The sequence below is a fragment of the Panthera pardus genome, unplaced genomic scaffold (genome assembly GCF_024362965.1).
Source record: "Panthera pardus isolate Hobbes unplaced genomic scaffold, ASM2436296v1 HiC_scaffold_7, whole genome shotgun sequence".
Taxonomy (NCBI): domain Eukaryota; kingdom Metazoa; phylum Chordata; class Mammalia; order Carnivora; family Felidae; genus Panthera; species Panthera pardus.
Genome location: NW_026527002.1, coordinates 43,503,139 through 43,529,408, shown reverse-complemented (window position 1 = coordinate 43,529,408; position 26,270 = coordinate 43,503,139). Strand labels below are relative to the sequence as shown.

Here is a 26,270-nt window from a genome sequence, read left to right as displayed (position 1 = left end):
GTCCTACACTTCCCGAGTTTCCACGATTCCCCAAGTAACGTGTCCACCGATCACCTCCTCCACCTGGGGAGAGCTCAGTCCCAGCTCTCGACTAACCTCACTCTTTTCCCCTTCCATTCCCCGCTGGGCGGACTGGGACTCGGCCTTCCGCTCGCTCGAGGGTTTCCACGCCGGGCCCTGGCCCCTATTCTACCGCCGCTCCACCCCTACTCACTTTGGGCTTCTCGGGCAATTTCTTCCGGTTCTTCTTCTTCTGCTCCTCGCTCCTGAGATTCTTCAACAGGGCTACATCGTCGGTGGCCGGGGCCGGCAGGGCCGCCGCCTCCTCCCGCTTGCGGGGCGGGCTCCTCCGCTTTTTTCGGGCGCCGGCACAAGCCGCGGCCCAGCCGTAGCAGAGCAGGAGGAGCAGCAGCAGTCCCAGCGCGCCGGTGCCCACCAGGATCACCCAGCCCGGGTACCGCTTCGGCTCCAGCCCCAGGTCGAGGCCCAGCTCGGTGCGCAGAAAGCCTAGGCCAACCGACAGCATTTCCCGCAGCCGAGCCGAGCCCTCCTCGGCCTGCTGGGCCAGGTCGTCCTGCCAGCTCTGTGCAGCCATCTTCCCTCCGTCAAAGAGACTCTCAGGGTGACGCTGGGGCGCACAGACGCCGTAGAAGAGTCAAGGGAGGCGAGGAAGGGACGGGCCGGACTGCCTCAAGCCGAGCGCATCGCGGCCGCCCCTCGCGCCGGAGCCGGGGATCGGCAGCTGCCGCCGCCAGGAGAGGGGGCTCCCAGTTCCCCCTAGTCAGCCTCACTCCGCCGCCGCCAGGAGGAGGGGGGCGGCGGGAGGGAGTGTCTCCAGTGGCGGCCGCTAAGCGGCGTCTCGGCGCCAGGGCCAGGCCCTGCTGTCGTCCCTTGGCGGAACAATGGCGGCTCCGGCCGCGATCCACGCCGCGCGCGCGGCGGGGGGGGGAGGGGGGCGGGGGAGATGGCCGCGGGTCACGTGGGCAACCTGGGCGGGACGTGGGTGTCACGTGGGCAGGGCGGGGCGGGGCGGGAGCCGTTGGGTCGAGGGCGTGGCTCTCGCGGTTGGTGGTGACCAGTCCTGGCCTAGTGGAGGCTCCGAGCCTGGGGATCGCTGACCTTGGACGGGAGTCTGGGAGGGGTTAACTGCAGGAAGCCTCCGCCGGGTGGCTGGTGCCCCGGAGCTAGGAGACGTGGCGCTTTGAATGGGTCCGGGGGAGGGGCTCTCGAGGAAGTCGGGGATGGGGTGGGGGTAGGGAGGAGTGGGTGAAGAGTGTGGAAGCGGGTAAGGGGGTCTAGGTCAAAGTCGCTCAAGTAGGGTGTAGGTTTTCTACATTCTTTTCCTGGGAGTGGTGTTGGGGTGGAACAAACATTTTCTCCCTGGGTCACACGGCTAGATGCTTCCAGAGTAGGCTTAACTGAGTATGAAGCCGGCACTCCTCTTGCAAGGCCTAGGTTTCATTCACAAACTGGCTATTTCTCTTCAGGGCCAACTAACATACTGCGTGCCTATCATTCGCTAGCCTGGCTCATTCACTGTTGATCTGGGTGTTCCCCAGAAATCAAAACTTGGAAAGCCCGTGGGCGGCACTATTTTCCTAGTAATTTGTAGCTTTAATAAGAAATAACAAGAGAAGCACATTGAACTGTGTTTACGCGTAGAGGTAGCTCCCCCCTTGTGTTTTATTTTAAGCTTTTATACAAGACCACAAAAGGAGTTTGAAAAAATTCTGTGTTTATAATCTGTGTTGACCATCTCTGGGTAGAGTTAGGAAGAAATGAATTGCCTTTTCAGATTTTAATTACAAAGATAATGTTTGCTGGATGCCTTCAGTTTTTTTCCTTTTTGCTATATGGAAACTTTAATCATTAAATGATAGCAAACATTTAAGCAGGTGTCTTGACTGGACTAATTACAGTTGACCCTTGAACAACTCGGGGGTTAAGGGCACTGACTCCTGGGCAGTGGAGTATAACTTTTGCCTCCCCCAAAACTTGTAATAGCCTCCTGTTGACTGGAAGCCTTACCAGGAACAGGAACAGTCACCTAACGCATATTTTGTATATGTATTACGTACTGTCGTCTTAAGTAAGTCTTAAAGTAAGCTAGAGAAAAAAAATGTTAAGAAAATCTTAAGGAAAATACATTTACAGTACTGTGCTGTTTATTTGTTGAAAGAAATGCATGTATAAGTAGACCCAAGCAGTTCAACTTCGTGTTTTTCAAGGGTCAACTGTGCAGACTTTCTCAAAGAATATAAATGGGATAAGATTAATAAGCACCTAATGCCAAAACTGTATTAAGGAGTATTTTGACCTACTTTGCAACAGTATTGTAAATGCATGTTGTGATTAATGGGTGGAAGGGAGTTTTGTAAATAATAATAAAAATAAGCCACTCTTGCTAAGCTTTTATAGACTTATAATTAAAGACAGTGTAAATTATAAGGCCTAAAACTTTGAAGATATCATTGGGATCTGCTTTAACTCTACAAGGTTCCAAATTCCATTTATGTTTATGAAGTTAGATTTATAATCCCATTCTTAACATTTTGTTTCCAGAGACGGGAAATGTGATGAATTTCCTAAGAGGTTCCACTGCCCATTCTAGGTTAACACCTGTGGATTTAGGAATTGGGCAGATTATACAATAAGAGTAGCAGGATTTCCCTGTTCCTTGGGCAGCCTAGCAAGTATTGATTACGTAAAATCATTTCACCTTGCTTTTTTCTGTGACTGTCCCTAAAAATACCTTTAAAAAAAAACTTTGAAATAAATTTAAAATTTTACTTTGTTCAGTAATACAGATAACATCATTTTCATATATAACTTTATAGTCATTTTTCCAGGTTTTGTAATATATGTATATGTTACCTATGTATATATATGTATATATTATATATATATGTTTTACACATTTATTTTAAAGTTTATTTATTTGTTTTTGAGAAAGAAAGACAACATAAGTGGGGAAGGGGCAGAGAAAGAGAGGGGACAGAATCTGAAGCAGGCTCCAGGCTCTGAGCTGTCAGCACAAGATGTGGGGCTCGAACCCAAGAACAGTGAGATCAGGACCTGAGCTGAAGTCGGACGCTTAACCACCTGAGCCGCCCAGGTACCCCTCAAGTATTTATATTTTAAAAACATAGATAAGGTTGTACACTATTTACTGTTTTGCACTTAATGTGGTCATGAACATTCATGTCAGTGGATAAAGCCTATCTAAAACCAGAAACACACCTGTAGTTCCACAAAGTTGGGCTTATTGTAGCAGAATGAAGTTTAGGTAAAGTTTAAATGAAGCAATGCTTTGAAAGACTCAAAGCAAAACTGGTTGTGTATAAGGGAGTTATCAGGCCTGACCCAAGTAGACTCAGAATCCTAATTCCTTGGAAATGGCAAAATTAAGATAAATGTGAAATGTTTCTGAAGCCTGAAACGTGGGTTGGAATTAAAACACTGCTTTATCCTTTTTTTTTTTTTTTAAGTTTATTTTTGAAAGAGAGAGAGAGCTGGGAGGGGGAGAAAGAGGGAGAGAGAAAGAGAATCCCAACCAGGCCCAATGTCACCAGCGTGGAACCTGATGTGGGGCCCTGAGATCACGACCTGAACCAAAATCTAGAGTCAGTCGCTTAACTGACTGAGCCACCCAGGCACCGCCCCCCCCCCTCAAAAAAACCCCTGCATTTTCTAAGTGTCAAAGTGACTCATACAGTGGAATACCACTTGGGAGTAAAAAGGAATGAATTATAAATACGTGCAACGACATGGATGAATCTCCACATAATTATGCTGAGTGAAAGAAGCCAGGCAAAAAGAGTACATAGAATATGATTCCATTTATATAAAACTAGGAAATGCAAAGTATAGAGACAGAAAGCAGATAAAATAGTTACTTGCAGGGAGGGGTGGGAGCAAGAAGTAGGAGGGAGCGATTACAAAGGGGTACCAGAAAACCAGGGAGTCATGGATATGTTCATTATCTTTATTGTTGTGATGGTTCTATGATGTTTACATACGTACAGGTCAAAACTTATCAAGTTGTATACTTTAAATATTAGAGTTTATGTTGCTACACCTCAAAAAAAAAAAAAGAAAAACAGTTCAAGGAAATTTTTAGAAAGTGAACTGCATGGCTCAGGTCCTTACAACAGTGCGATGTCGTTCCAGTCTCACTGAGGGGATTTCTAACAAAATTTTTGCCAATCTACGACTTTAAAAAACAAGGTTTCTCAATACTATATCCTTGATGTTTCTTAACAAAAGCAGTTTTTATAGGCTTACACAATAAATATTCACTTATTCTACTGTCTGGCTCTACTGTAATTTAACGTACTTTATTGTTGGATAGTTAGATTACAGGGGTTTTTGTTTTTGTTTCTTGCCATTGAATGCAGTTCTGGCATGAACTAAATCTTTGTGACTATCCATAATTACTTCTTAAAGATAGAATCCTAGCAGTGTAATTGCCTGAGTCATAGCCCACAAATGTAATCTAACCCTTTTAATTAGGAAGTTTTAAGGGACCTGAAGAAGTTCTACTTAAAGCCTCTCATTTCACTGAAGAAAAAAAAAGAGCTTCAAAGTGTCGTCATACCCTAGAGTCAGAGTAGAAGCCAGCCTTTTCCTTGCCTTTGACCCCTTGGCTGCTCCTCTTTTTCAGTATCCTGTGTGATCAGTTCTTGGGAATAGAGTGTGTATCTGTATGTTCAGGCTGCCATAATAAAATTCCCTAGACGGGGTAGCTAAAACAAAAGATTTATTTTCTCGTGGTTCTGGAAGCTGGAAATCCAGGATCAAGGTGTCAGTATGGTCAATTTCTGGTAAGGGCTCTCTTCCTGGCTTGTAGATGGCCGTTTTCCTACTGTGTTCTCATAAGGTAGATAGAAGGCCAGTGAACTCTGGTGTCACATAAGGATACTAATCCTTTTTTTTATATATGTAAGTATCGTTTTTTAAATTTTTAAATTTTAATTATTTATTATTTTTTAATATAATTTATTGTTGAATTGGTTTACATGCAACACCCAGTGCTCATCCCAACAAGTGCCCTCCTCAATGCCCATCACCCACTTTCCCCTCTCCTTCATCCCCCCATCAACCCTCAGTTTGTTCCCTGTATTTAAGAGTCTCTTATGGTTTGCCTCCCTCCCTCTCTGTTACTATCTTTTTTTCCCCCTTTCCTTCCCACATGGTCTTCTGTTAAGTTTCTCAAGATCCACACAGGTGAGTGAAACCATATGATATCTGTCTTTCTCTGACTGACTTATTTCACTTAGCACGATACCCTCCAGTTCCATCCACGTTGCTGCAAATGGCATGATTTCATTCTTTCTCATTGCGAAGTAGTATGCCATTGTATATATAAACCACATCTTCCTTATCCATTCACCAGTTGATAGACATTTAGGCTGTTTCCATAATTTGGCTCTTATTGAAAGCGCTGCTATAAACATAGGGGTGTGTGTACCCCTATGCACCAGCACTCCTGTATTAAAGATACTGGTCCTTTCAGATCAAAGCCCTACCCTATGACTTCATTTAACCTTAATTATTTCCTTAAAGGCCCTATCTCCAAATACAGTCACACTGGGGGTTAGGGCTTGAACAGATGAATTTGGGGGGCAGGGGAACACAAACCTTCAGTCCATAACTGTGCAGGAAGCTTCCACTCAAGTAGCTTATCTCTGAGGGCTCATGGAAGGAAAATGTTGACTTGGGTCTTCAAAATGTAGTCTGCTGCCGTTGTAAACTCCTGGGCCACAGGATTATACACCAAGAGAGTGATTTTACAGTAAAGCAGGAAACTACAGTTTGAGTGTGCCAAGACTTTGGAACTATGGTCAGGAAAGGGTTATCCTCAGAATAAATAAGTAAGAATTAATAAATAATGAAATTATCTGCAGAAATATCCTAAGCTGAAAGATAATTTATCTTTGCTGAAAGGGCCAGGATATTTCGCATTCTCTTTAAAAGATCAGAAGATATGCTAAGAACCTGCATGGAAGTAAAAACTGGTTGGGGCATGAAGGTAGGGGCCAAGGGAAGAAGAGAAGACTGAATGTGATAATAAAAGCAAAAGTTACTGCAAATTCATTTGGTGGAATGCCATGCCACAATAAACCTAGCAAAGGAGATGTACATTCTGATATCATGTGTATAAAGTTTAAAAGACAGATTTATAAATAAAAATGCAAAACCATGCACGGGAATAATGAACACCAAATTGAGGATAGTGGTTATTTCTAGGGAGAGTGAGACAGAAATGAGACTGGAGTGAGTCCACAGGGGACTGCAAATGTATCTGTCATGTTTTATCTCAAACTAGGTTGTGGGTAGAAGTGCCTTCTTATATTATCTCTACTTTTTATATGCCAGAAATACTTTATAATTAAAAATAAGCAACAAAAAGTAAATGACAAAAGCAGTAGTTTGTACAGAGGCTAAACAAAATAATGGAGGCCCTCCTTGACTACTCAACTATTGTGTCACTATTATCTTGCGGTGGGGAAAAGGGTATCAGACCATCTTGGCTCAACAGGTGACTGCTAAGGTCATTTAACCCCCTTTGCACTGATTTCATGCTCAGCACACCACACCCATGTGGCATCTCATATAGACTCTACCACATAACAGAGAATGGGTCGAAGAGTTGGCTTAAGTACTCTGATTCTCTTAGCAGTTACATTTATTGGCATAAATCGTGCATTCTTGATGAACCAATGTTGCTCCCATGGTGGTACAAATAACTGGTTCTTGGGGCAAAAAATACTTTAAGAAACGTATAACACACAAATAAAATATACTAGATGCAAAGATATGCAATATATCTGTGGCATTACTAGTTCACAGGGGGTAATTAGGGAAAAAATAACTAAAAAGGCACTTAGCGGGGTGATAATGAAAATATGGTTGAAAAATACTGGTGTAAAGGAAGAAATTGACATTTGGTTTCATCAATTAGGCTCCCATATTTTTGGTTAATTAGTCTCCTCGGGTCATTTAGTCATTTCTTCACTGTACTGTTATTAAATTGCAACTCTGATTTAAATGCATATTGTCCTCAGAAATCTCAGAACCTAGTGAGTATAATGGACCCTTTTTAAAATAGCCTTAATGCAAGATAGTATTGCTATAGTAAGTTGATTTGAACATGGGAATTATAGTGGATGCTGTGATGTGCTTCTCAGATGCCCCTTCAATAATGAGGAACTTATCCCCAACTCTGGGAGTATTACTAGAAGGCATCCCTGAGGTAGGTGTCAGACTTTTGGGAAGATCACTGAGGAAAACCTCCTCAGCCAAAGTCATGTCTCCTTCCAGGAATAGCCTACATCGAGTCACCCAATAGCCTGGGAGTATAAAATCTTGGCCGCCTTGTCCTAACTTGGGACTTATTTTATTTTACTTCTTAAAGTTTTTTTTTAAGTTTTAATTTTTATTTTGAGAGAAAGAGCATGTGCTCAGGGGAGGACCAGAGAGAGAGGGGGAGAGAGAATCCTAAGCAGGCTCTGTGCTGATGGCATGGAGCCTGACACAGGGCTCGATCTCACAAACTATGAGATCTTGAACTGAGTCCAAATGAAGAGTTGGACACTTAACTGACTGAGCCACCTAGGCGACCTTATCTTATTTTATTTGAGAAAGAAAGAGAGAGAGAGTACAAGCAGGGAAAAGGAACAGGGGAGAGAGAGAGATAATCCCAAGCAAACTCCACGCTCAGCCCAGAACACAACACAAGGTTCGATCCCATGACCCTCGGATCATTACCTGAGACAAAATCAAAAGTCTGAGGCTCAACTGTCTGAGCCACCCAGGCACCCCCCTAACACCCCCATAACCCCCCCTGGGACAATTTTAAAAGACCATCCCAGCCCCAGAGCACTCCATGGGCTTGGCTGAGGATTGTTAGCACTGTATGATAGCTCAGTTTTCCCTCTGCCCAGTCCTACTTCCTTCCCTCCCTTCTACAGGCACTGTTTCTGAGAGCACTTCCTAATATGCTGATCTATCTCGAAGTCTGCTTCCCAGAGAACACAACCTGTAACAGGGATGATAAGATATATACAAAATATTTGGCATCACTAAGGTGGGAGAGATTATTTCCAGAATTCAGTGATTCATCACTTATATACAACTTCCAGTGCTTATCACAATAAGTGCCCTCCTTAGTTACCCATCACCTATCTATCCCATCTCCCACCCACCTCCCTCCATCAGCCCATAGTTCGTTCTCTATCATTAAGAGTCTCTTGTGGTTTGTTTCCCTCTCTTCTCTCCCCCCCTTCCCATATGTACATTTGTCTTGTTTCTTAAATTATACATATGAGTGAAATCATATGGTTTTTTTCTTTCTCTGATTGACTTATTTTGCTGAGTATAATATATTTTAGCTCCATCCATGTCATTATGAATACTTCATGCTTTTTGATGGCTGAGTAATATTCCATTATATATATATTATATATATATATACATATATATATATATATGTATGTATGTATTTTATATAATATATATACCACATCTTCTTTAACCATTTATCAGTTGATGGACATTTGGGCTCTCTCCATAGTTTGGCCATTGTTGATAATGCTGCTATAAACATTGGGGTGCATGTACCCCTTCAAATCTGTATTTTTGTATCCTTTGGGTAAATACCTAATAGTGCAATTCTTGTATTGTAGGGTAGTTCTATTTGCATTTTATTGAGGAACCTCCATACTGTTCTTCAGAGTGGCTGCACCAGTTTGCATTCCCATCAACAGTGCAAGAGAGTTCCCGTTTCTCCTCATCCTCGCCAACACCTGTTGTTTCTTATGTTGTTAATTTTAGTCATTCTGACAGATGTGAGGTGGTATCTCACTGTGGTTTTGATTTGTAGTTCCCTGATGGTGAGTGATGTTGAGAATATTTTCATGTGTCTGTTGGCCATCTGGACATCTTCTTTGGAAAAGTGTCTATTCGTGCCTACTGCCCATTTCTTAACTGGGTTATTTGTTTTTTGGTGTTGAGTTTGATAAGTTCTTTATAAATGTTGGATACTAACCCTTTATCAGATATGTCATTTGCAAATATCTTCTCCCATTCTCTAGTCTGCCTTTAATTTTGTTGATTTTTTCCTTCTGTTTAGGTTAAGTCTTGAAGGATGAGTAGGATGTTGCCAAGAAGAGAAGGAAGGGGGTGGAGATTAATTCTAAGCATGGAGACCAGCAAAAGTAAAGGCTTGGGACATGAGAAAATTTGGTATATCTGGATTGTGGTGAGCATTTCTGTAACTGGTGATAAAGTCCTTAAGATTTTGGCAAGGGATTGAGGACGATGGAATTTTCAAGAATGATTCCTATGCTTCTCACTTCCAGTTGCACAGATGGTGGTGCCATTCACTGAGATAGGGAATATTGGGAAAGAACTAAGTTTGGCAAGCCAAGATTAGTGGTATGGTTTTATATGCATTGATTTTGAGGAGTACAAAATATCCAGATGAAGATAGGCAGGTGAATACACAGGTGTAGACTCCAAAGCACAGATGAGAATCTGGAGGTGACTCTTGGTTTCTTTGCTCTAATCACATTTTTCATTCCTCAATCACTCGATGATTTCTGCTCTTATAAGCCCCTTGTATTTCTCTTCCTTGGGGTTTCCCTGGTTAATTCCTACTCATTCTTCATATCTCAAGTGAAACATCCTCCCACAGGCTGTGCTCAACCACCAGATCCAGTCACTTCCTCATATTACATATTTTCATAGCACCACAGATTTTCATAGTATTTGTCAAAATTGTAATTTCACATTTATTCACAGAATTATTTTTTCTCTCTCTCTGACTATAATTTCCATGAGAACAAGACCTGTGTATGGCTTTGTTCATCATTATACCCTGTACCTAACATAATGCCTAGCACATGTAAATGTTCAGGACATATTTAAAAGAATGGTTGATGTTCATATTAATGGGAATAAAAACCCAATGGCCATTTACACACGAAGATAGGTCCCTAACTGAAGGCACCAGTATTTTGTGGATGAAAGACTCTTAAGATGCTGCCCAGTTATCCTGACTCCTGGTATTCACATCCTTGTGTAACTTCCTCCCCTGGAGCATGGGAGAAACCCATGACTTACTTCTAACCATAGAATATGGCAAAGGGTGATTACATTACATAAAACCGTAGCTGTCGTCTTGCTGGAAAATCCTATTTTCTCGTCTCTTGCTTGTTTGGTAAAGTGAGCTTCCCTGAGGAGAGGCACATGGGGCAAGAAATTTGAGGGTGGCCTCCTACCAGCAGCCAGCAAGAAAGCAAGATGCTCAGTCTGATGATCCAGAAAGAACTAAATCCTGCCAACAACCACATGAATTTGGAAACGGAATCTTCCCTGATAAGACTCCAGTGCTGGCTAACGTCCTTCTGAGGGGCACCAAAGCAGAGCATCCAGTTAAGCTGTATCCATATTCATGATTCACAGAAACTGTGAGATAATAAATAGGTACTGTTTTTCAGTTGGTAAATTTGTGGGAATATTGTTTTGTAGCAACAGATAACTAATTGTGGGATTTTGGTGCCTAATAGGGGGTGCTGTAATAAATACGTGAAAATGTGGGAGTGGGTTTGAAACCAAACAGTGGTCGAAGGCTGGAAAAATTTTGAGGAGCACAAAAAGGAAAGCCAAATTGTCTTGAACGGTTTGTGAGAAGAAATAATGGACTTTAAATACAGTGCCCAGGAGGCTTAAAAGGACATGAGGAACATGTTTTTGAATATTTTTAATGTTTATTTGTATTTGAGAGAGAGAGAGAGAGACAGAGCACAAGTGGCCGAGGGACAGAGAGAGAGAGGGAGGCACAGAATCAGAAGCAGGCTCCAGGCTCCGAGCTGTTAGCAGAGAGCCACACGCGGGGCTCGAACTCACGAACTGTGAGATCATGACCTGAGCTGAAGTTGGACGCTTAACCGAGTCACCCAGGTGCCCCAGGAACATTTTTTTTTTTTTTTTTTTGTAATAGCAGAAAATTTAGCCAGGTGTTTTCTGCAATTACGTGGAAAGCAAGACCTCTAAGTGATGAACGTAGACATGCAATCATGAAAATTTTCAAGCAAAAGTGTTGAAGGTGCCACTGGGTTTCTTCTTGATATTTATAGTAAAATGTAAGAGGAGAGAAATAAGAGAATAACTATTAAGCAAAAGAAGCCAGGACTTGATAATTCTGGAATTTTTTAGCCTCTTCAGATGGGAAAAGATGCTAAAATGGAGGACTGGCTTTTTTTTTTTTTAATGTTTATTTATTTTTGAGAGAGAGGCAGACTGCAAGTGGGGGAGGGGCAGAGAGAGAGGGAGAGACAGAATCGGAAGCAGGCTCCAAGTTGTCAGCACAGAGCCCAATGTGGGGCATGAACCCATAACAGTGAGATCATGGCCCAAGCCAAAGTCAGAAGCTTAACTGCCTGAGCAAGCCAGGCCCCCCCGGGGGACTGGCTTCTAAGCACTGACTGAGAAAGTAGTATGGAGAAAAAGCTGAGAGTGTGACTTAAGAACCTTTTGTTAAAACCTCAGAAAGATCGAAGGATCATACTATTCAGTCACATGAAGGATCTTGAGAGAGTTTAAGGGTATGCTTCAAGGAACCTCTCAATTAACCCATAGATCTTCTAGGAAGTTTAGGAGCGGTTGTTTTTTTTTTGTTTTTTTTTTTTTCTTAGCAAAATCAAGAGGGGCCCACAGTAGAGAAGGTCTTACCCAGAAGAGATTTTGGATTGGCTTTTGTGCAGTAGAGTGAACCCCAGTGAAATTCATAGTTGACCCACAAAGTTTATGAGAAAATTGCATCACCAAAACACTGCCACTTTGGACTGGATGGGACAGAGACAGTACAAAAATGAAAAGAAGGTGTTGGGCTTCCCAAATTCTACTGGCAGGAGTCAGGCTGAGAAAACCACGTACACTGCCAACTTCTGCTACTTTCGCGAAAAGGAACAGAGATTCAGAATATGGGACCAAGATTCTAGGGGGTGGAGTCAAGGACCACAGAGAACTATACCTAGACCTTGAAGCCTAACCAAAGAATGTCCAACATTTGCTGAGGAGTTATTTCTGAGTTGCTCTGGATCACTGATGCTTTTGTATCTACCATTTTCCCCAATGTGATTGGCAATGACTTAGCTGTTTTCCTTCGCCTGTCACACCACTGTCTGTTAGGTGTCTAGGAGGAAGAAAATCTATCTCTTTAGTTTCACAGTCCCCCTAAATTGAAAAGAACTGTGCTCCAGGAGATATACCTACCAAAACTACACCTAAGTAGCTTCCTTTGTAGCAGGACCTGGTTTAGATGATGAGATTCTGAACTTTGAGCAGATGCTATAATGGGATGAAACCCCTGAGGGCCTTAGGAGAGGATGATGTGTTTTGCGTGTGGAAGTGATGTGAATCATTGAGGACCAGAGGGGGGATTTTGGGAGGCATGTTCCAACATGGACCCTAATAATCTCTTCTTCTGGTGTTTATGGCTTTGTATCATCCCATCTCCTTAAATAACTTGCTTCTAAGAAACAATAGACTACTTCAACATTGAGGGAATGTCATTTCTATGATCAGATTGCAAAAGATTCTGAGTTCCATCTGGCCAGCAGACTTACTTCCTTGATGGTTTTGATGAAGCAAGTTGCCGTGTTGGAGAGGCACACGTGGCAGGGAACTGAGGGACAGCCTCTGGCCAGTAGCCAGCTGCAAACTGAAGCCCTCAATCCAACAACCCAAAAGAAACTAAATCCTGCCAACAGCCATGTAAGTCAGCTTAGAAGCAAATCCTCCCTTAATTAAACCTTCAGATAAGTCCCAGGCCCCGGCTTATGCTTTGATTGCGGTGAAAATTTTGAGAGAATTTAGAGGGACCCAGTTCAACTGTGCCTGAATGCCTGATTCTCAGACCCCGTGAGATAATTAAATATGGTTTCAGTTGCTAAGTTTGTGGTAATTTGTTACACAGAAATAGAACTGATGCACCTATTATATTGCCAAAGTTGGAAAAGATGGACAAACCTCAGTGTTTGCAAGGCTGCAGGGGAACAGACATTCTCATGTAGTTTTGGTGAGAGTACAAAATTTCTGAAGGCAATTTGGCAATATAAATTTAAGAAAATTCAGGAGCACCTGGGTAGCTCAGCCAGTTGACCGTCCAACTCTTGATTTCTACTCAGGTTATGATCTCAGTGTTTGTGAGTTCAAGCCCCGTGCAGGGCTCTGTTCTGACATTGTGGAATCTGCTTGGGATTCTCTCTCTCTCCCTGTCTCTCTGCCATTCCCCCCACTTGCGCTGTATCTGTCTCTCTCTCAAAATAAAAATAAGAACTTTGGAAAAACAAAAGAAAATTCAAAAGCTCAAAGGTGGATATTTTTGATCCAGCAAAGTTCATTGCTAGGAAATTGTCCAAAAGAAATAATTGGACAAATGTACAAAAGTAAAATCACATAGTCATTACACTGTAATTTATTCTCTCAAAAAATTATATGCAATCCAAAGTGGTGATTCTTTGAATACATTGTGACACATGCAGGGATAGGATATTATGCAGCCATTAAAGAATATGATGTGTATTTAGGTATGTCAGTTATTCACTGACCTGGAAAGCCACACTGCTAAGTGAAAAAACTTAGTTACAAAATAACATGTTTAGTAGTAACTCATTAATATTTTAGAATGTATTTTTATATATCCATGAATAGACATCTGGAAAGATATTCCCCCAAATCTATTTTTTTAAGTTTTCATTTATTTATTTTGAGAGCATGAACAGGGCAGGGGCAAGAGAGAAGGAGAGAGAGAATCCCAAGCAGGCTCCGTGCTGTCAGCACAGAGTCCAACAAGAGGCTTGAACTCATGAACCATGAGATCATGACCTGAGCCAAAATCAAGAGTCGGATGCCTAACTGACTGGGCCACCCAGGAGCCCCCCTCAAATCTTTATAATAATGTATAGCAGCCATATGTAGGAACTAGAGTTTTTCAATGGTTTTTATTGTTTATATACAACTTTAGAACTGTTTGAATATTTTATATGAACATGTATTATCCTTTTAATCAGAATAAAATAAGGGTTCTTTTTGCCTTGCTGAAGCTTAACCTACAGAATAATTGTGCACCACATCACATAAACAACCTTAAAAATCATAGAAAGAGAATGGCACAGCTATGTCTATATGCTCAGAGAAGCCATTGAGTTTTGGTGACATTTAAAATTTGAACAGTGGGGCGCCTGGGTGGCTCAGTCGGTTAAGCGTCTGACTTCGGCTCAGGTCATGATCTCGCGGTCCGTGAGTTCGAGCCCCGCGTCGGGCTCTGTGCTGACTGCTCAGAGCCTGGAGCCTGTTTCAGATTCTGTGTCTCCCTCTCTCTCTGCCCCTCCCCTGTTCATGCTCTGTCTCTCTCTGTCTCAAAAATAAATAAACATAAGAAAAAAAAAGATTTTAATAAAAAAAATTTGAACAGTGACTAAGAATGAAAACAAACTCTGAATCATACAAAAATCGTTCATTGTCTACCAGGTACAGCTAAAGCAGTGGGCACTGTTTTGTATGGTATGTGTTTCGGCCTCACACGTGAGCCGGGTCATGGAAGGAATCTGTTCAGAGAGGCTAACCTCTGTCTTCTGAACCATTCTTTTCTTCCTTCTTCCTAAAAGAATTTTTCATTCACCATTTAAAAATTGGAAAGAAGCTTATTATTGACCCATAGAAAAATTTCTCCCAAGAGGACCAAGAGGATAATCATTTTCTGGGTAATATATATTAGTTAGTATAATTTAGATTTAAAATGCCTTCTTGGGAAATGCTTCCTAAGAGTTATAATATTTAGTTAAGTATTGTGTTTCATTGAGGCTCACTTTGCTGAATCATGCCAGTACTAAATTTTGAGATATGCCAACCCATGTCATTTATTAATATAACCAGTGGCTTCTAAAGTTCCAGTTAAATTTTAAGATTTATCTCTTTGCCTGTGAAACGTTTATTTCCTCAAGGAAAACTTCTTTATAAGGTGATAAGTAGCCTCTGCTGAAAGAGAGGGGAAAAAAATAATACCTCAAGCCTCATTGAGACCTCATGTCCATAAAGATGAGTAGCTCTTCTGGTGGCTGAGTAGAAAGGAAAGACACAGGTGCACTTGCTGGGAAAGACCAAAGTTTATGAAAATTAGTAACCTCAGATACTGAAAGAGAACCAATATTGTAATCTAAAAAAATAAACTAGGCAGTTAGTGAGTTTATTACTCCAATGTGGCCTTACTACATCTAATAAGTTCTAAATTTGATGAATTACTTGAAGTCAATTTGTGTGTGTGTGTGTGTGTGTGTGTGTGTGTGTGTGTGTGTGTGTTGTTAAAGCTTAGAGTATGGTACAAGTGAATTGCAAATATGAACTATGGTTGCTATTTGGAGAAATTCCTTTATCCATGCTGTGACCCTTAATCTTGATGAACCATGTTGTGAAGCTACGTGACAGCTTTAACCACGTCAGTACAAATTCGTTGTCTTCACCTTTCAAAAAGGAATATTTTTGATAAATAACATCTTTTTCAGATAAGTGTGTTATGACATTATTTTCTTGGAAAAATGGAAACAAAAAGTTGCAATGTGGAATACCTTATTACTTTAAAATACTGTTTGATAGTTGCATCTGGTTTGGCCGAGACGATTATCTTGGCCTGCGAGCATCTTCTTACTCTTCTGCGAGTGTCACATGAAATCTGTTTGTGAAAGGGATGTATACCCAAGCAGGCAATTACTTTGTGATTCTTGCCCTTAAGAGGTTCTTTAGTTCCCTACGTGCACTTTGTCTGCAATTAGAGTAAGAAAAACCTCATTAGTGCTTTAGTTATAGCCTCCTCTTCCAAATAGACTTCCATCACTGGCAGGAAGAACAAAGAGAGAGATTAACAAACTTTGCCCAAATTATGCCTTAAGAAATAATGACGTTTCTCATTAAAACAGTGGGGTAGAGTGATGACGAGGAGTTACATGGACAAAGGTTTCGAATAGAGAGCTGGTGTGTCTTTGGAGAATTTCACTTAACTGGAGCTGCGGACTGGCATTTGAGAAAAGTGCCTGTGTGGTGGGAACAAGAGTAGCAGGATGTCTTAGTCAGCTCAGGCTGCCATAAAGGAATATCACAGACTAATCCACAGACTGGGTAGATTAAACAAAAGACATTAATTTCCTTACAGTTCTGGTGACTGGAGGTCTATGATTAAGGTGCCATAATATTGAGGCCTTTCTCCTTGTCTTGAGGCCTTTCTCTTTGGCTTATAGATGGCTGCCTTCTTGTGTCTCCACAAGACCTTTTGTTTGTGTGCGAGTGGAGGGAGAGAGAGCTCTGGTGTCTCTTCCTCTTTTCCTTCCTTTCTTTTCTTTTCTTTTCTTTTCTTTTCTTTTCTTTTCTTTTCTTTTCTTTTCTTTTCTTTTCTTTTCTTTCCTGTAAGCTGTATGCCCAGTGTAGGGCTTGAGATCAAGGGTTGCATGCTCTACCAACTGAGACAGCCAGGCACCCCTCTTCCTTTTATTAAAAGGACACCAGTTCTACAGGATTGTGGTCACCCTTATGATAGCATTTAACCTTGGTTACCTCCATAAAGGCCCTGTCTCCAAAGGCAGTCACACTGGGGGTTAGGGTTTCGATATGAATTTGGAGTTGGAAGGGTGGGGACACCAACATTCAGTTCATAACACAAGAGATCTGGGATTGTTCTATAGAGTCTTTGAGGACAAGATACCATAAAATTGACTTGCTATCATCCCTTGCTAGACCGTAAGTCCCTAGGGGACAGGAAGAGTGTCTGACTTGTGTACTATGGTACCCCTAGCACTTACTGCAGTGCGTGTTAGTACAAATATTTGTTCCACTGATGAATTAATGAATGTGGTGACTGGAGAGTAGGGTGGAAGGAAGGATGTTTCAGTGATCTGATAAGTGAAGTACCAAGTGCCTGAACTTAGTGGTGGTGGAAATAAAGTGAAAGGGTGACAATGAGTAAAAATAAGAAGATGGGATAAAAGGGAGTGGAGGGAAGAATCATAGATGTGATTAAGTGACATGATGATCACTATCCTATCAGATAGAGACATTGAGAGATTTTATTACGGTGAATCCTCATGTTGAAATGAGATGCCTCTTAGGACTTGCTCCACAGTTTGTGAAACTGAAAGTTCTCATAGCTTCTCCCAGATGTCCCCTAAGGTTTCCCTGAAGGCCGTGTGATTCCTTTCTCTTCAAGCAACATTTACGGCTTCTCTTTTCTGACTTAGCACTCTCACCCAATTTTGGTGTAGCCCAAAGAATCAGGAACACTGGAGACACACATTTTTCCTCCTCTTTTAATAATACTACTTCTAGCTTTACTGCCTTTTATTTATGGTAACCACCACAGAAATAGAAATTATAGTCATACTGGGCATCACAGTGAAATAAAATTTCTAATCATGAGTATTCTTTATTTTAAGATGGTTCCTCTTTTCCTGACTGCTTCCTTGTCTTCTTAATTCTAATAGCAATGACTCATAACTTTCTTTCTCACTTTGTTCTCTAGCTGAGTAATTTGTGAGTGGAAATTTGCATTGAATAGTAATCTACTTTCTGAAATTGCTGGTAGTTACAACAGCCTCAGCTTGTACCAGAAGCTTTTTGAACATCTCCATTACCTTTTCCGAACAAACTATTCTTAGCCAACTTTAAAACTGAAACTCAACAGGTTGTTAAATATAGAATTAAACTAATTTGTTTACATCTGCTACGAGGATTTAGCAACAGGAAGTTAATTGTTTATCTCGAATAATTGAAACTCATTCTTCTAGCTTTTGCTCTAATTGCACCAAAAGTAAAATGTTTCCGTGTACTCCCTTAAAAGTTTATGTTCATTTTCTTTATGAGTCAACAGCATTGTGCATAACTTTTAGAATAGAGTTTGTTCACTGGATGTGGACTTTTATAATTAGCCAATAAAATGACCGCTTTGTATATGTGCTGCCGAAGCGAGCACTAAAATGACCACTTTGAACTACTAGATGATGCAATGCCCATCAATTTTAGTGACCTTATCATCCTCTTTGTATAGACACTTGTACAATTCTTTGAACGTTTTATTGCTCCTTGACTTAAATACTCTGCAACATCTAGTGAACATGAAATAGCAATGAGTCACCAAAAGCAAACATGCTAAGTGTAATAAAACTGAGGAGTACCTGGGTGGCTCAGTTGGTTGAGCGTCCAACTTCGGCTCAGGTCATGATCTCACAGTCTACTGTCTGTGGATTTGAGCCCCGCAACGGGCTCTGTGTTGACAGCTTGGAGCCTGGAGCCTGCTTCGGATTCTGTGTCTCCCTCTTTCTGCCCCTCCCCCATTGGTGTTCACTCTCTCTGTCTCTCTCTCAAAGTAATAAACATTAAAAAAATTAAAAAAATAAACATAATAAAATTGAAATTGTAAGGTGTTTCAATTAGGATCAAGATTAATCTGCTTTAACAAAGACAGAGGTTTAAACAATATATAATTTTATTTCTCACTTAACAGTCTGATTTATTTCTCACATAGTGTTGAGACGTTGGCTCCTTCCATCCTGCAGTACCACACCATGTCCCTTAAATATTAGCCCTGTCTGCTTGTTCTTAGGTGGCTTGCCACCATGTCCAAGTTCTAGGGACCAGGATGGCAAAAGAAGAGATACATTTTCCATTCAAGGAGCACAACTCAGACATTGTCACTTCTGCTCACATTCTGTTGGTCAGAAATTAGTCATATAGCCACACATAGACACAATGGAGGGTGGGACATATGCCCAGCTGGAACTTGGGATTCTATCCCTTAAGGGAATATAGAAAGATGGATATGATATGCCAAAAATTGTGACTCTTCAGTCTCTGATGAATGGTCATTGGATTAAGCCGGTTGGCTGTGGATTCAACCGTGAAGGAAAAAAACAGGCAAGATCACGCACCATTAGCAAAATGTTGAAAGTGTGTTGTCAAAAACCAAGTCTAAAAGATATAGTATAATTAACTATTTTACAAAACTTATGGGTCCCAGTAACTGAAGCTCTCCTTATAACTTGCAAGTTTATGGTTTGATTTTCAAATATCTGGCCTTTGAATTTATTTAGAGTAACACGCTTTGTGTGAAAACAATGAACAACATATCTGCATGAAAATTTCTGGCTTGTCTCTTGTTTTGAAATTTTATGGCAGAATCAGTGTTACAGAGAAAGCTAGATGGTTTGAGTAGCCAAGTTTTCAGTGAAGAATATAATGTGGTGGGTGTCAGTACTTTCTAGACAAAGCTTCTCTACTGAACCTTAGAACATGCTTTTGAGTTTGTGTACAAGGAAGACTTGGTCATCAGTCATCATCAGTGTCCACTTTAACCAGAGCTGCTCTTGAGGGAAGCAGCATTTTCTAATATCCTGCTCTTGTGTGGCACTGTCAGTCTGCCTGGAGAAGGGAACAAGAGCACAGCCTGAGAGCAAGTGAAGTGTTAGGAAGCATGGAGTGCCAAAGCCCAGCCTGGGTTCCGGTAGACTGGAGAACAAGATGAGTGGAAAAGTCCGGGATCTCACTTTAGAAGGGGGAAGAGTCACATGGTACTCTTCTGCTCTGGTCCATTTGAGCGCCTCAGAACCTCAGCAGCTGGTGAGGGAATGACTGGGGTGGCCATCTTGTTCAACACCAGAGCCACTATGGCTTGAAGTGTTTAATACCAGACCAGAACTAAATAGCCACATGCTTGGGGTTCTTTGAGGAGCCCCCCCAATTCTCCCCCCCCCCAGCCATTTTATATTTCATCTATTAGCCTACTACAGCCCTTAGGGACTCTAACAAATATGAGATGCTATAGCTTCCTTTGGCTCTAGTGGCATGAATTTTCTACCACTGAAGGCAATCTTTCAGGTTAAGTAATAAAAGTGAAGACATTGTCTCTGAAAGCCACAGTCTGGCTTTGGGAGGGCAAGGGAGTGGGATGTTGTATCTCTAGTTTTCTTTAGCTCATAATCATTTATAACTGACATATTTATTTGATCAACTGTTTGCCACATTGGGAGTCAGAGAAGTGTGAATAAGTATGCCAGCAACTATACAGTCTGACTGAGCAGGGGCTGTTTTGCAGGGGATAAGCTAAGGAGGGCAGGGCCTGGGAATTACATTGTACAGAGGCAAGTTGTGAGTGTGGAGCAGAAAAGTAGGAGTGGCACATAAGCGTCATGCAGTGAAACATATTCTCCAAGGCTGCTCCTGCTCTGACTTCTTCTAGGCTTAGAACGTCTGGGTTGGAAGCAACGTTATTGTGATTGTCCAATTCACTGTGGTTCGGTAAATGGAATATTTTTTCATCTTAATGTTTTTCATAATATATTCATAATTTTTTTGCTACTCATACCACTGCATTTTCAATACTTTGATCTTTAAATAGTTATATTATGATGAATTATGAATTTGGGTTAGAGCTTTTTTACTATAGCCTTTGATGAGATTAGCGTGTCTCTGGGAGAGGCCTGTATCTTATGAATAGTACAGATCTTTAATGATACGTCTCTTTATCTAACCCAAACAAGTTTGAAAAAATAACCACATTTCTTTATGTATAAATATTTTTATAAGTCTTTATGGGATTAAAGATAGTTCCTTTAATAATGGATGAGAAACTATCGATCAATGGAAAATGCACTGCACCTAGATTCAGAGGACCTAGGTTGTTGTCATGGGTCCTGCTGAAATGATTTTGTTGTATTTTTAATCAACTGGATACCTGGTTAAAAACTTACAATGAGAAATACACCTTCCCCATGATCAGAACAGTCATATCTATTGACTATGGGTCTAATCCCAGTATTAGGGTATTGGGAAATAGGTATAGTATTACTTCTGATGTAATTTCTCATGATCTTAATTCATATTTTATAATATTAGAGGTTTGGATAAGATAGCCTTTAAAGTTCCTTTCAATTCTAAAAATTCGTATTGCATGGTCTGCATCATGGGAAAGGGAAGCCCCGCACAGAACTTGGAATGTAGATGGGTTCAGTGCCAGGCACTGTGGTAAACTCTCACTGTGCATTATTTGTTTAATCTTCACAATTCATGAGGTAGGTATTGTTATCATCCCATTTTTACAGGTGAAGAAACTGAGAATTAAAGGTGTTAAGGAACTTGCTCAATATCCTACAGCTAGTGAGAGGTAGAGTTGAGATTTTGAACATATGTATGTGGGACTCCAGAGTTTTGGGGATGAAGACTGTGCTTTATTTTATTTTAATTTGTTTTAATGTTTATTTATTTTTGAGTGAGAGAGAGACAAAGCACGAGCAGGGAGAGGAGCAGAGAGAGAGGGGGAGACACAGAATCCGAACCAGGCTCCAGGCTCTGAGCTGTCAGCACAGAGCCTGACGCGGGGCTCGAACTCACAAGCTGTGAGATCATGACCTGAGCCAAAATCGGACGCCTAACCTACTGAGCTACCCAGGGACCCCAGAAGACTACGCTTCTTAACTATTATTTAGTAGCAGTTTTGAGGAATGTTTAACTACCCAAGAGCAATAAACAGTCTGATCAACAAGTTTTTACTCTATAACAAGTGATGTAGCAGCACTATTTCTCTAGATATTTTCTATATGCCTATTATTATAAGTTTATAAGATTTGAAAACTGAAAGGGCAAAGTGACCTCTGATACAAATAGCAAAATAAAGTCGGATTAGATCATCTTCCTTCAAATCTAATGAAATGAACAGAAGTGGTGAAAAAAACAAGGCAACAATTCATGTACGAACAAAGGAGAACACCTTTACAGCATGAACTTCAGTGTAAACTTCAGAGTGACGGCTAAGGCAAGTGACGAGTTGTGCTGTGGCTCCTTTCTTCATACCCACTCACCAGGAGCAGTACTGAGAACTCTGAGCATTTTTATTAATGTCATCCACTGTGGACAGAAGCAGCCTGAGGGAGTAAGTAGGTAGCCCTGGATAAGTAAAGGGAAATGTCTCAAGTGTAGTTGACCCAACTTCTCTCGATGGGGCCTTGAGGTGGGTGGGGTGGGTGAGGTGGAGGGGGGCAAGAAGGGCCTCCATAGCTTCTGATCCTTCAGGCCCCCGAGGGTGGGTAGGATGAATGAGAGGCTTATCTCCACAGCTGGGTGGGGTGGGCACTGGTGCAAGATGTTTAACTGGCCTCCAAAGGAGAAATTAGAGGCTCCCCCCTACCTAGTATGGGTTTGACCTCACTCACATGCCTCCCAACATGCCCTCGGCTAAAGATAAGTGTACTGAAAGCAATTCCAATACAATGAATTAGCTTCCTATGGGGCAGACAGACTGGTCCTAAATAAAGTGGAAGCATTATATCAGACCAAATAAAAGTCACAACAGAGCTAGCTAATGAAAATGAAAAACCAAAAATGGCATGGCGATAAGTAAACACCTTAGAACAAGACGATGAAAGAGAAGGAAAAGAAAAATGAGAAAAAAAAGGAAGAACATGGTACAAAAAGACATGCTTTAAGGGGGAGAATGGCTTTTAACATAATAAAAGTACAGCTTTTTCAAATAAGATTCCCCGAGAGAGCTTTAAGGTACAGAATTGCTTTATGACCCTATTATTCTATAAAACTAAGGCCTTAAAATAAGATAATAAAATAGCAGAATGAACTCAACAGGGACATTTCAGAGCTAAGAAAACTAGTTGCAACTCCAAAGAGCACCATGATAGATCTAAAAAATTATTTAGGAAGAGCAAGGAACAAGAGAGACAGTGGTTGAAAATAAAATTAGTGGAATGGAAGAAATGCATGACATAATCAGTGAATGCAGAGAAAAGGGACAAAGAAATTAAAATATGTAGAAGGCAGTCAGTATGGAGGACAGAGACCAGCCAATAGAGACAACAAAATGGAATAGGAAAGGTAGTTAGATATGTAATAAAAGAAACTTTCCCTGAAATTAACAAATGAAATCTTAAGCTAGAAGGTCACTCTGTATGCTAGAAAAAATTGATACAGCACAATAAACATGCAGACACCCTTTGGTTAAGTTACTGAAATTAAAGGATAAGAAAAGAAATGTTTAGCTATTCAGAAAGAAAAAGTAAGTCACCTATAAGGAGGAAAATGAGGATTGCCTTAGACTTCTCAGCAATATTCAAAGCCAGAACATGATGCAATAATATTTACAAACTTCTGAGGACAAGAAAGTGGGACACAGTCAAAAACTGTTTGGTTATAAAGTCAGCAAGCAGGCTGTCTCAAACATGGAAAAATACACAGAAAGTAGTGTTTAGAATCTGGTATGAAAGATACAGAATTTGAGAGACTTTCTTGGGAAAACAAAACAAAACAAAACACAATACATTTGACATTGAAATTCTGCCAAAGGAATGAAGATCAAGAATTTAGGACTGGTAAAAGAATCAGAAATGGACACTGGACCCATTTTTAAAAAGAACGAAGACAAAATAATGAGGAGTATTGCAGTTACAGCACACAATGTGATGGTTTATAACCTGGCCAAGTAAAAATATAAGCAATGAACAATAGAACAGGGAAAAATGTAGGTGGGAGGACTAACCAAAGTGTATCACTTCATCTTTCAGAGCACAGTCAATTCATGCTGTCTCAAATTAAACCACATAGTTTAAAAACAAACAAACAACAAAACAGCAGCAGCATTTCCAAAACTTTGATTTTTATAATCTCTGTGCTTAACCTAAGAGCCAGCAAGGCAAGGCAGCCTATGTGTGCCAGATTCACCTGCAGCTATGTTTTGGTTTGGTAAGGTCAGTTCAGCGTTTTTAACTATTTTAAAATATGAATGTTTTTAGGTGGGGGGTGAACTTGCCAGTTAACCCCAATTTCCATCGTATTTCACCCTTTTAGGGATCTGCCTGGCTTTGCCTGTGGGGGACTCTTTAGGAACTAAAATCTCTTGTGAAGAATTATGTATCTGAACTTCAATCATTCCTAGTGTAAGATGAAATAGTAATTGATCAATAGATATATTCCTCTCATTTGTTTTGTAAAACAAGGTATTTTTCTCTGGCACAACAAATGACATTTTCCCATATGTTAGAATGACATAAATCTGTCTCTTGGCAAATCACTGTTTCCTTAACTTGGCTGCCACCAGGCCTTGACTCCAGTGGCAATCAGAAGTGATACAGAGTAACTTTCCTGAAAGATCCCTTTTACCACATAGGAACACTCCTGGGAAGCTTCTCCTTAGGTGGTGTCTTTCTTATGCTATTTAAAGCCTTAGGGCTTAGCTGTTGTCACCTGCCAGCTATTTCTTTGGGTCAGTTTTAACTTTCAGCCCTTTAAATAGAGTACGGATTGGGACTGAAAAGGAGCCAGAAGGAACAGCTGATTGGCTGTGAAGGCCCCGTGGGGAGGATCTGACACCCGCCTTAGAGGCTGAGCTGGTCATTCTAAGAAAAACTACGTGGGTGGCCCCAGGGGCTACTCTGATGGCTTTAGAACTGGCATCTGATGGGCACTGGAAGGACTAGTCCTCCAGCAGGAGACTAGCGAGCGGGCACTGCAAAAAGAACTGCACAATTCTTAAGTTAGTATTTCTTTTCTTTTCTTTTTTTTATGTTTATTTATTTTTGAGAAAGAGATAGAGTGCAAGCAGGGGAGGGGCAGAGAGCGAGGGAGACACACAATCCAAAGCAGGCTCCAGGCCAGAAACTGTCAGCACAGAGCCTGACGCGGGGTTCAAACTCACGAACTGAGTGATCATGACCTGAGCCCAAGTCGGACACTCCACCGACTGAGCCACCCAGGCGCCCCTTAAGGTAGTATTTCCACATCCAGGTACTTCATCAGATCTTTAGCCATTTGCGATGGCAAAAGACACTACCTTAGAAAGGTGAAACTAGCCTTTTATTTAAATTAAATCCTGCACTAATCAAGAGAGAGATGCCTCTCACTCTTAGGTTTCTAATTTATAAATATTTCCATGTTTGGAAGGTGTTCCGTAGGAAAGAATAAAGGCTGGACCGTTTAATGGTAGCAGTGAGAATGGGAGGGGGGGTTTCATACTGACCTGCTCCCCCACCCTGTTCTCATGGCTGCCATCACACAGGCCACAGGAAAGGAAGACTCAGAGTTTGTTTTCTGACTGGATGTGGGAACAGAGAAGGAATCAAGCTCCGTAACTTGAACAACAGGTAACATGAACCATGGACAGGTTGAGGGTTTTATACACTTAACACAAAGCGTTCTCACTTGCACACGTACTGCTTTGGTAGGGAATACCGTTGCGGGCAGAGCATCTCCTTTAGTGAGAAGACGTTTCTCTGTCTTAGCAGTGCTTACAATGACAATTCTCTTAGGATAACCTCTGAAAGCCCCGGACAGATTACCAAGTACAGACAGACCCTTTGTACATCGCATTTTTCTCATGGAAAAAGGTTCATGAATGTGTGTAAAGCTGGTCACCATTAACCTATTGGTTGACTTCAAAGCTCAGCACTGAGAAAGGTAAATTGCTTGCTACTAAAATATTCAGGTATAGAGAGCTGTCACCCTTTCCGCCATGTAAGGACACAGCAAAAAGACAGCTATCTATGAGCCAGGAAGTGGGCTGTCACCAGACAGTGAATTTGTTGGTGACTTGATCTTGGACTTTCCAGTCTCCAGAACTGTGAGAAATACATTTCTGGGGGTGTCTGGGTGGCTCAGTCAGTTCAGCGTCTGACTCTTAAACGTTTTTTTTTTTTTGTTTTTTTTTGTTTTTTTTTTTTTTAATTTTTGGGACAGAGAGAGACAGAGCATGAACGGGGGAGGGGCAGAGAGAGAGGGAGACACAGAATCGGAAACAGGCTCCAGGCTCCGAGCCATCAGCCCAGAGCCCGACGCGGGGCTCGAACTCACAGACCGCGAGATCGTGACCTGGCTGAAGTCGGACGCTTAACCGACTGCGCCACCCAGGCGCCCCCAGCGTCTGACTCTTGATTTCAGCTCAGGTCATGATCTCGTGGTTTGTGGGACGGAGTCCCAAGCTGGTCTCTGTGCTTGGGGTTCTCTCTCTTCCTCTCTCTCTCTGCCCCTCCCCCACTCTCTTTCTTTGTCTCTCAAAATAAATAAATAAACATTAAAAAAATACGTTTCTGCTGTTTATAAGCTATCCAGTACATGATATTTTTGTGTCAGCAGCCTGAATGCACTAAGACAATACAGATTTCTTTTTTTTAAACATTTTTTTTTTAACACTTACTCATTTTTGAGAGACAGAAAAAGACAGAGCATGA

General features: G+C 41.3%; 1 protein-coding gene and 1 long non-coding RNA gene across 7 annotated transcripts in view; one reads left to right on the top strand and one right to left on the bottom strand.

The window, feature by feature from the left end:
• MTDH (metadherin) overlaps nucleotides 1-938 on the bottom strand; it is a 55,595-nt gene extending 54,657 nt beyond the window's left edge. For 3 of the 5 annotated variants that reach the window (XM_019468050.2, XM_019468048.2, XM_019468051.2), the window contains exon 1: nucleotides 215-937. In XM_019468050.2, the coding sequence (XP_019323595.1) occupies nucleotides 215-595 (381 nt within the window). In that variant the 5' untranslated portion in view covers nucleotides 596-937. Of the gene's footprint in view, nucleotides 1-214 lie in introns of all 5 variants that reach the window. The other 2 variants (XM_019468046.2, XM_019468047.2) reach the window with 2 other exon arrangements.
• A 2,058-nt stretch (nucleotides 939-2,996) lies between these two features.
• Nucleotides 2,997-26,270, top strand: part of LOC109278044 (uncharacterized) — a 114,763-nt gene continuing 91,489 nt past the window's right edge. Inside the window, exon 1 of one of the 2 annotated variants that reach the window (XR_008419920.1) lies at nucleotides 2,997-3,115. This is a non-coding gene — a long non-coding RNA (uncharacterized LOC109278044). Of the gene's footprint in view, nucleotides 3,116-24,684; nucleotides 25,188-26,270 lie in introns of those variants that run through there. The other variant, XR_002085476.2, reaches the window with a different exon arrangement.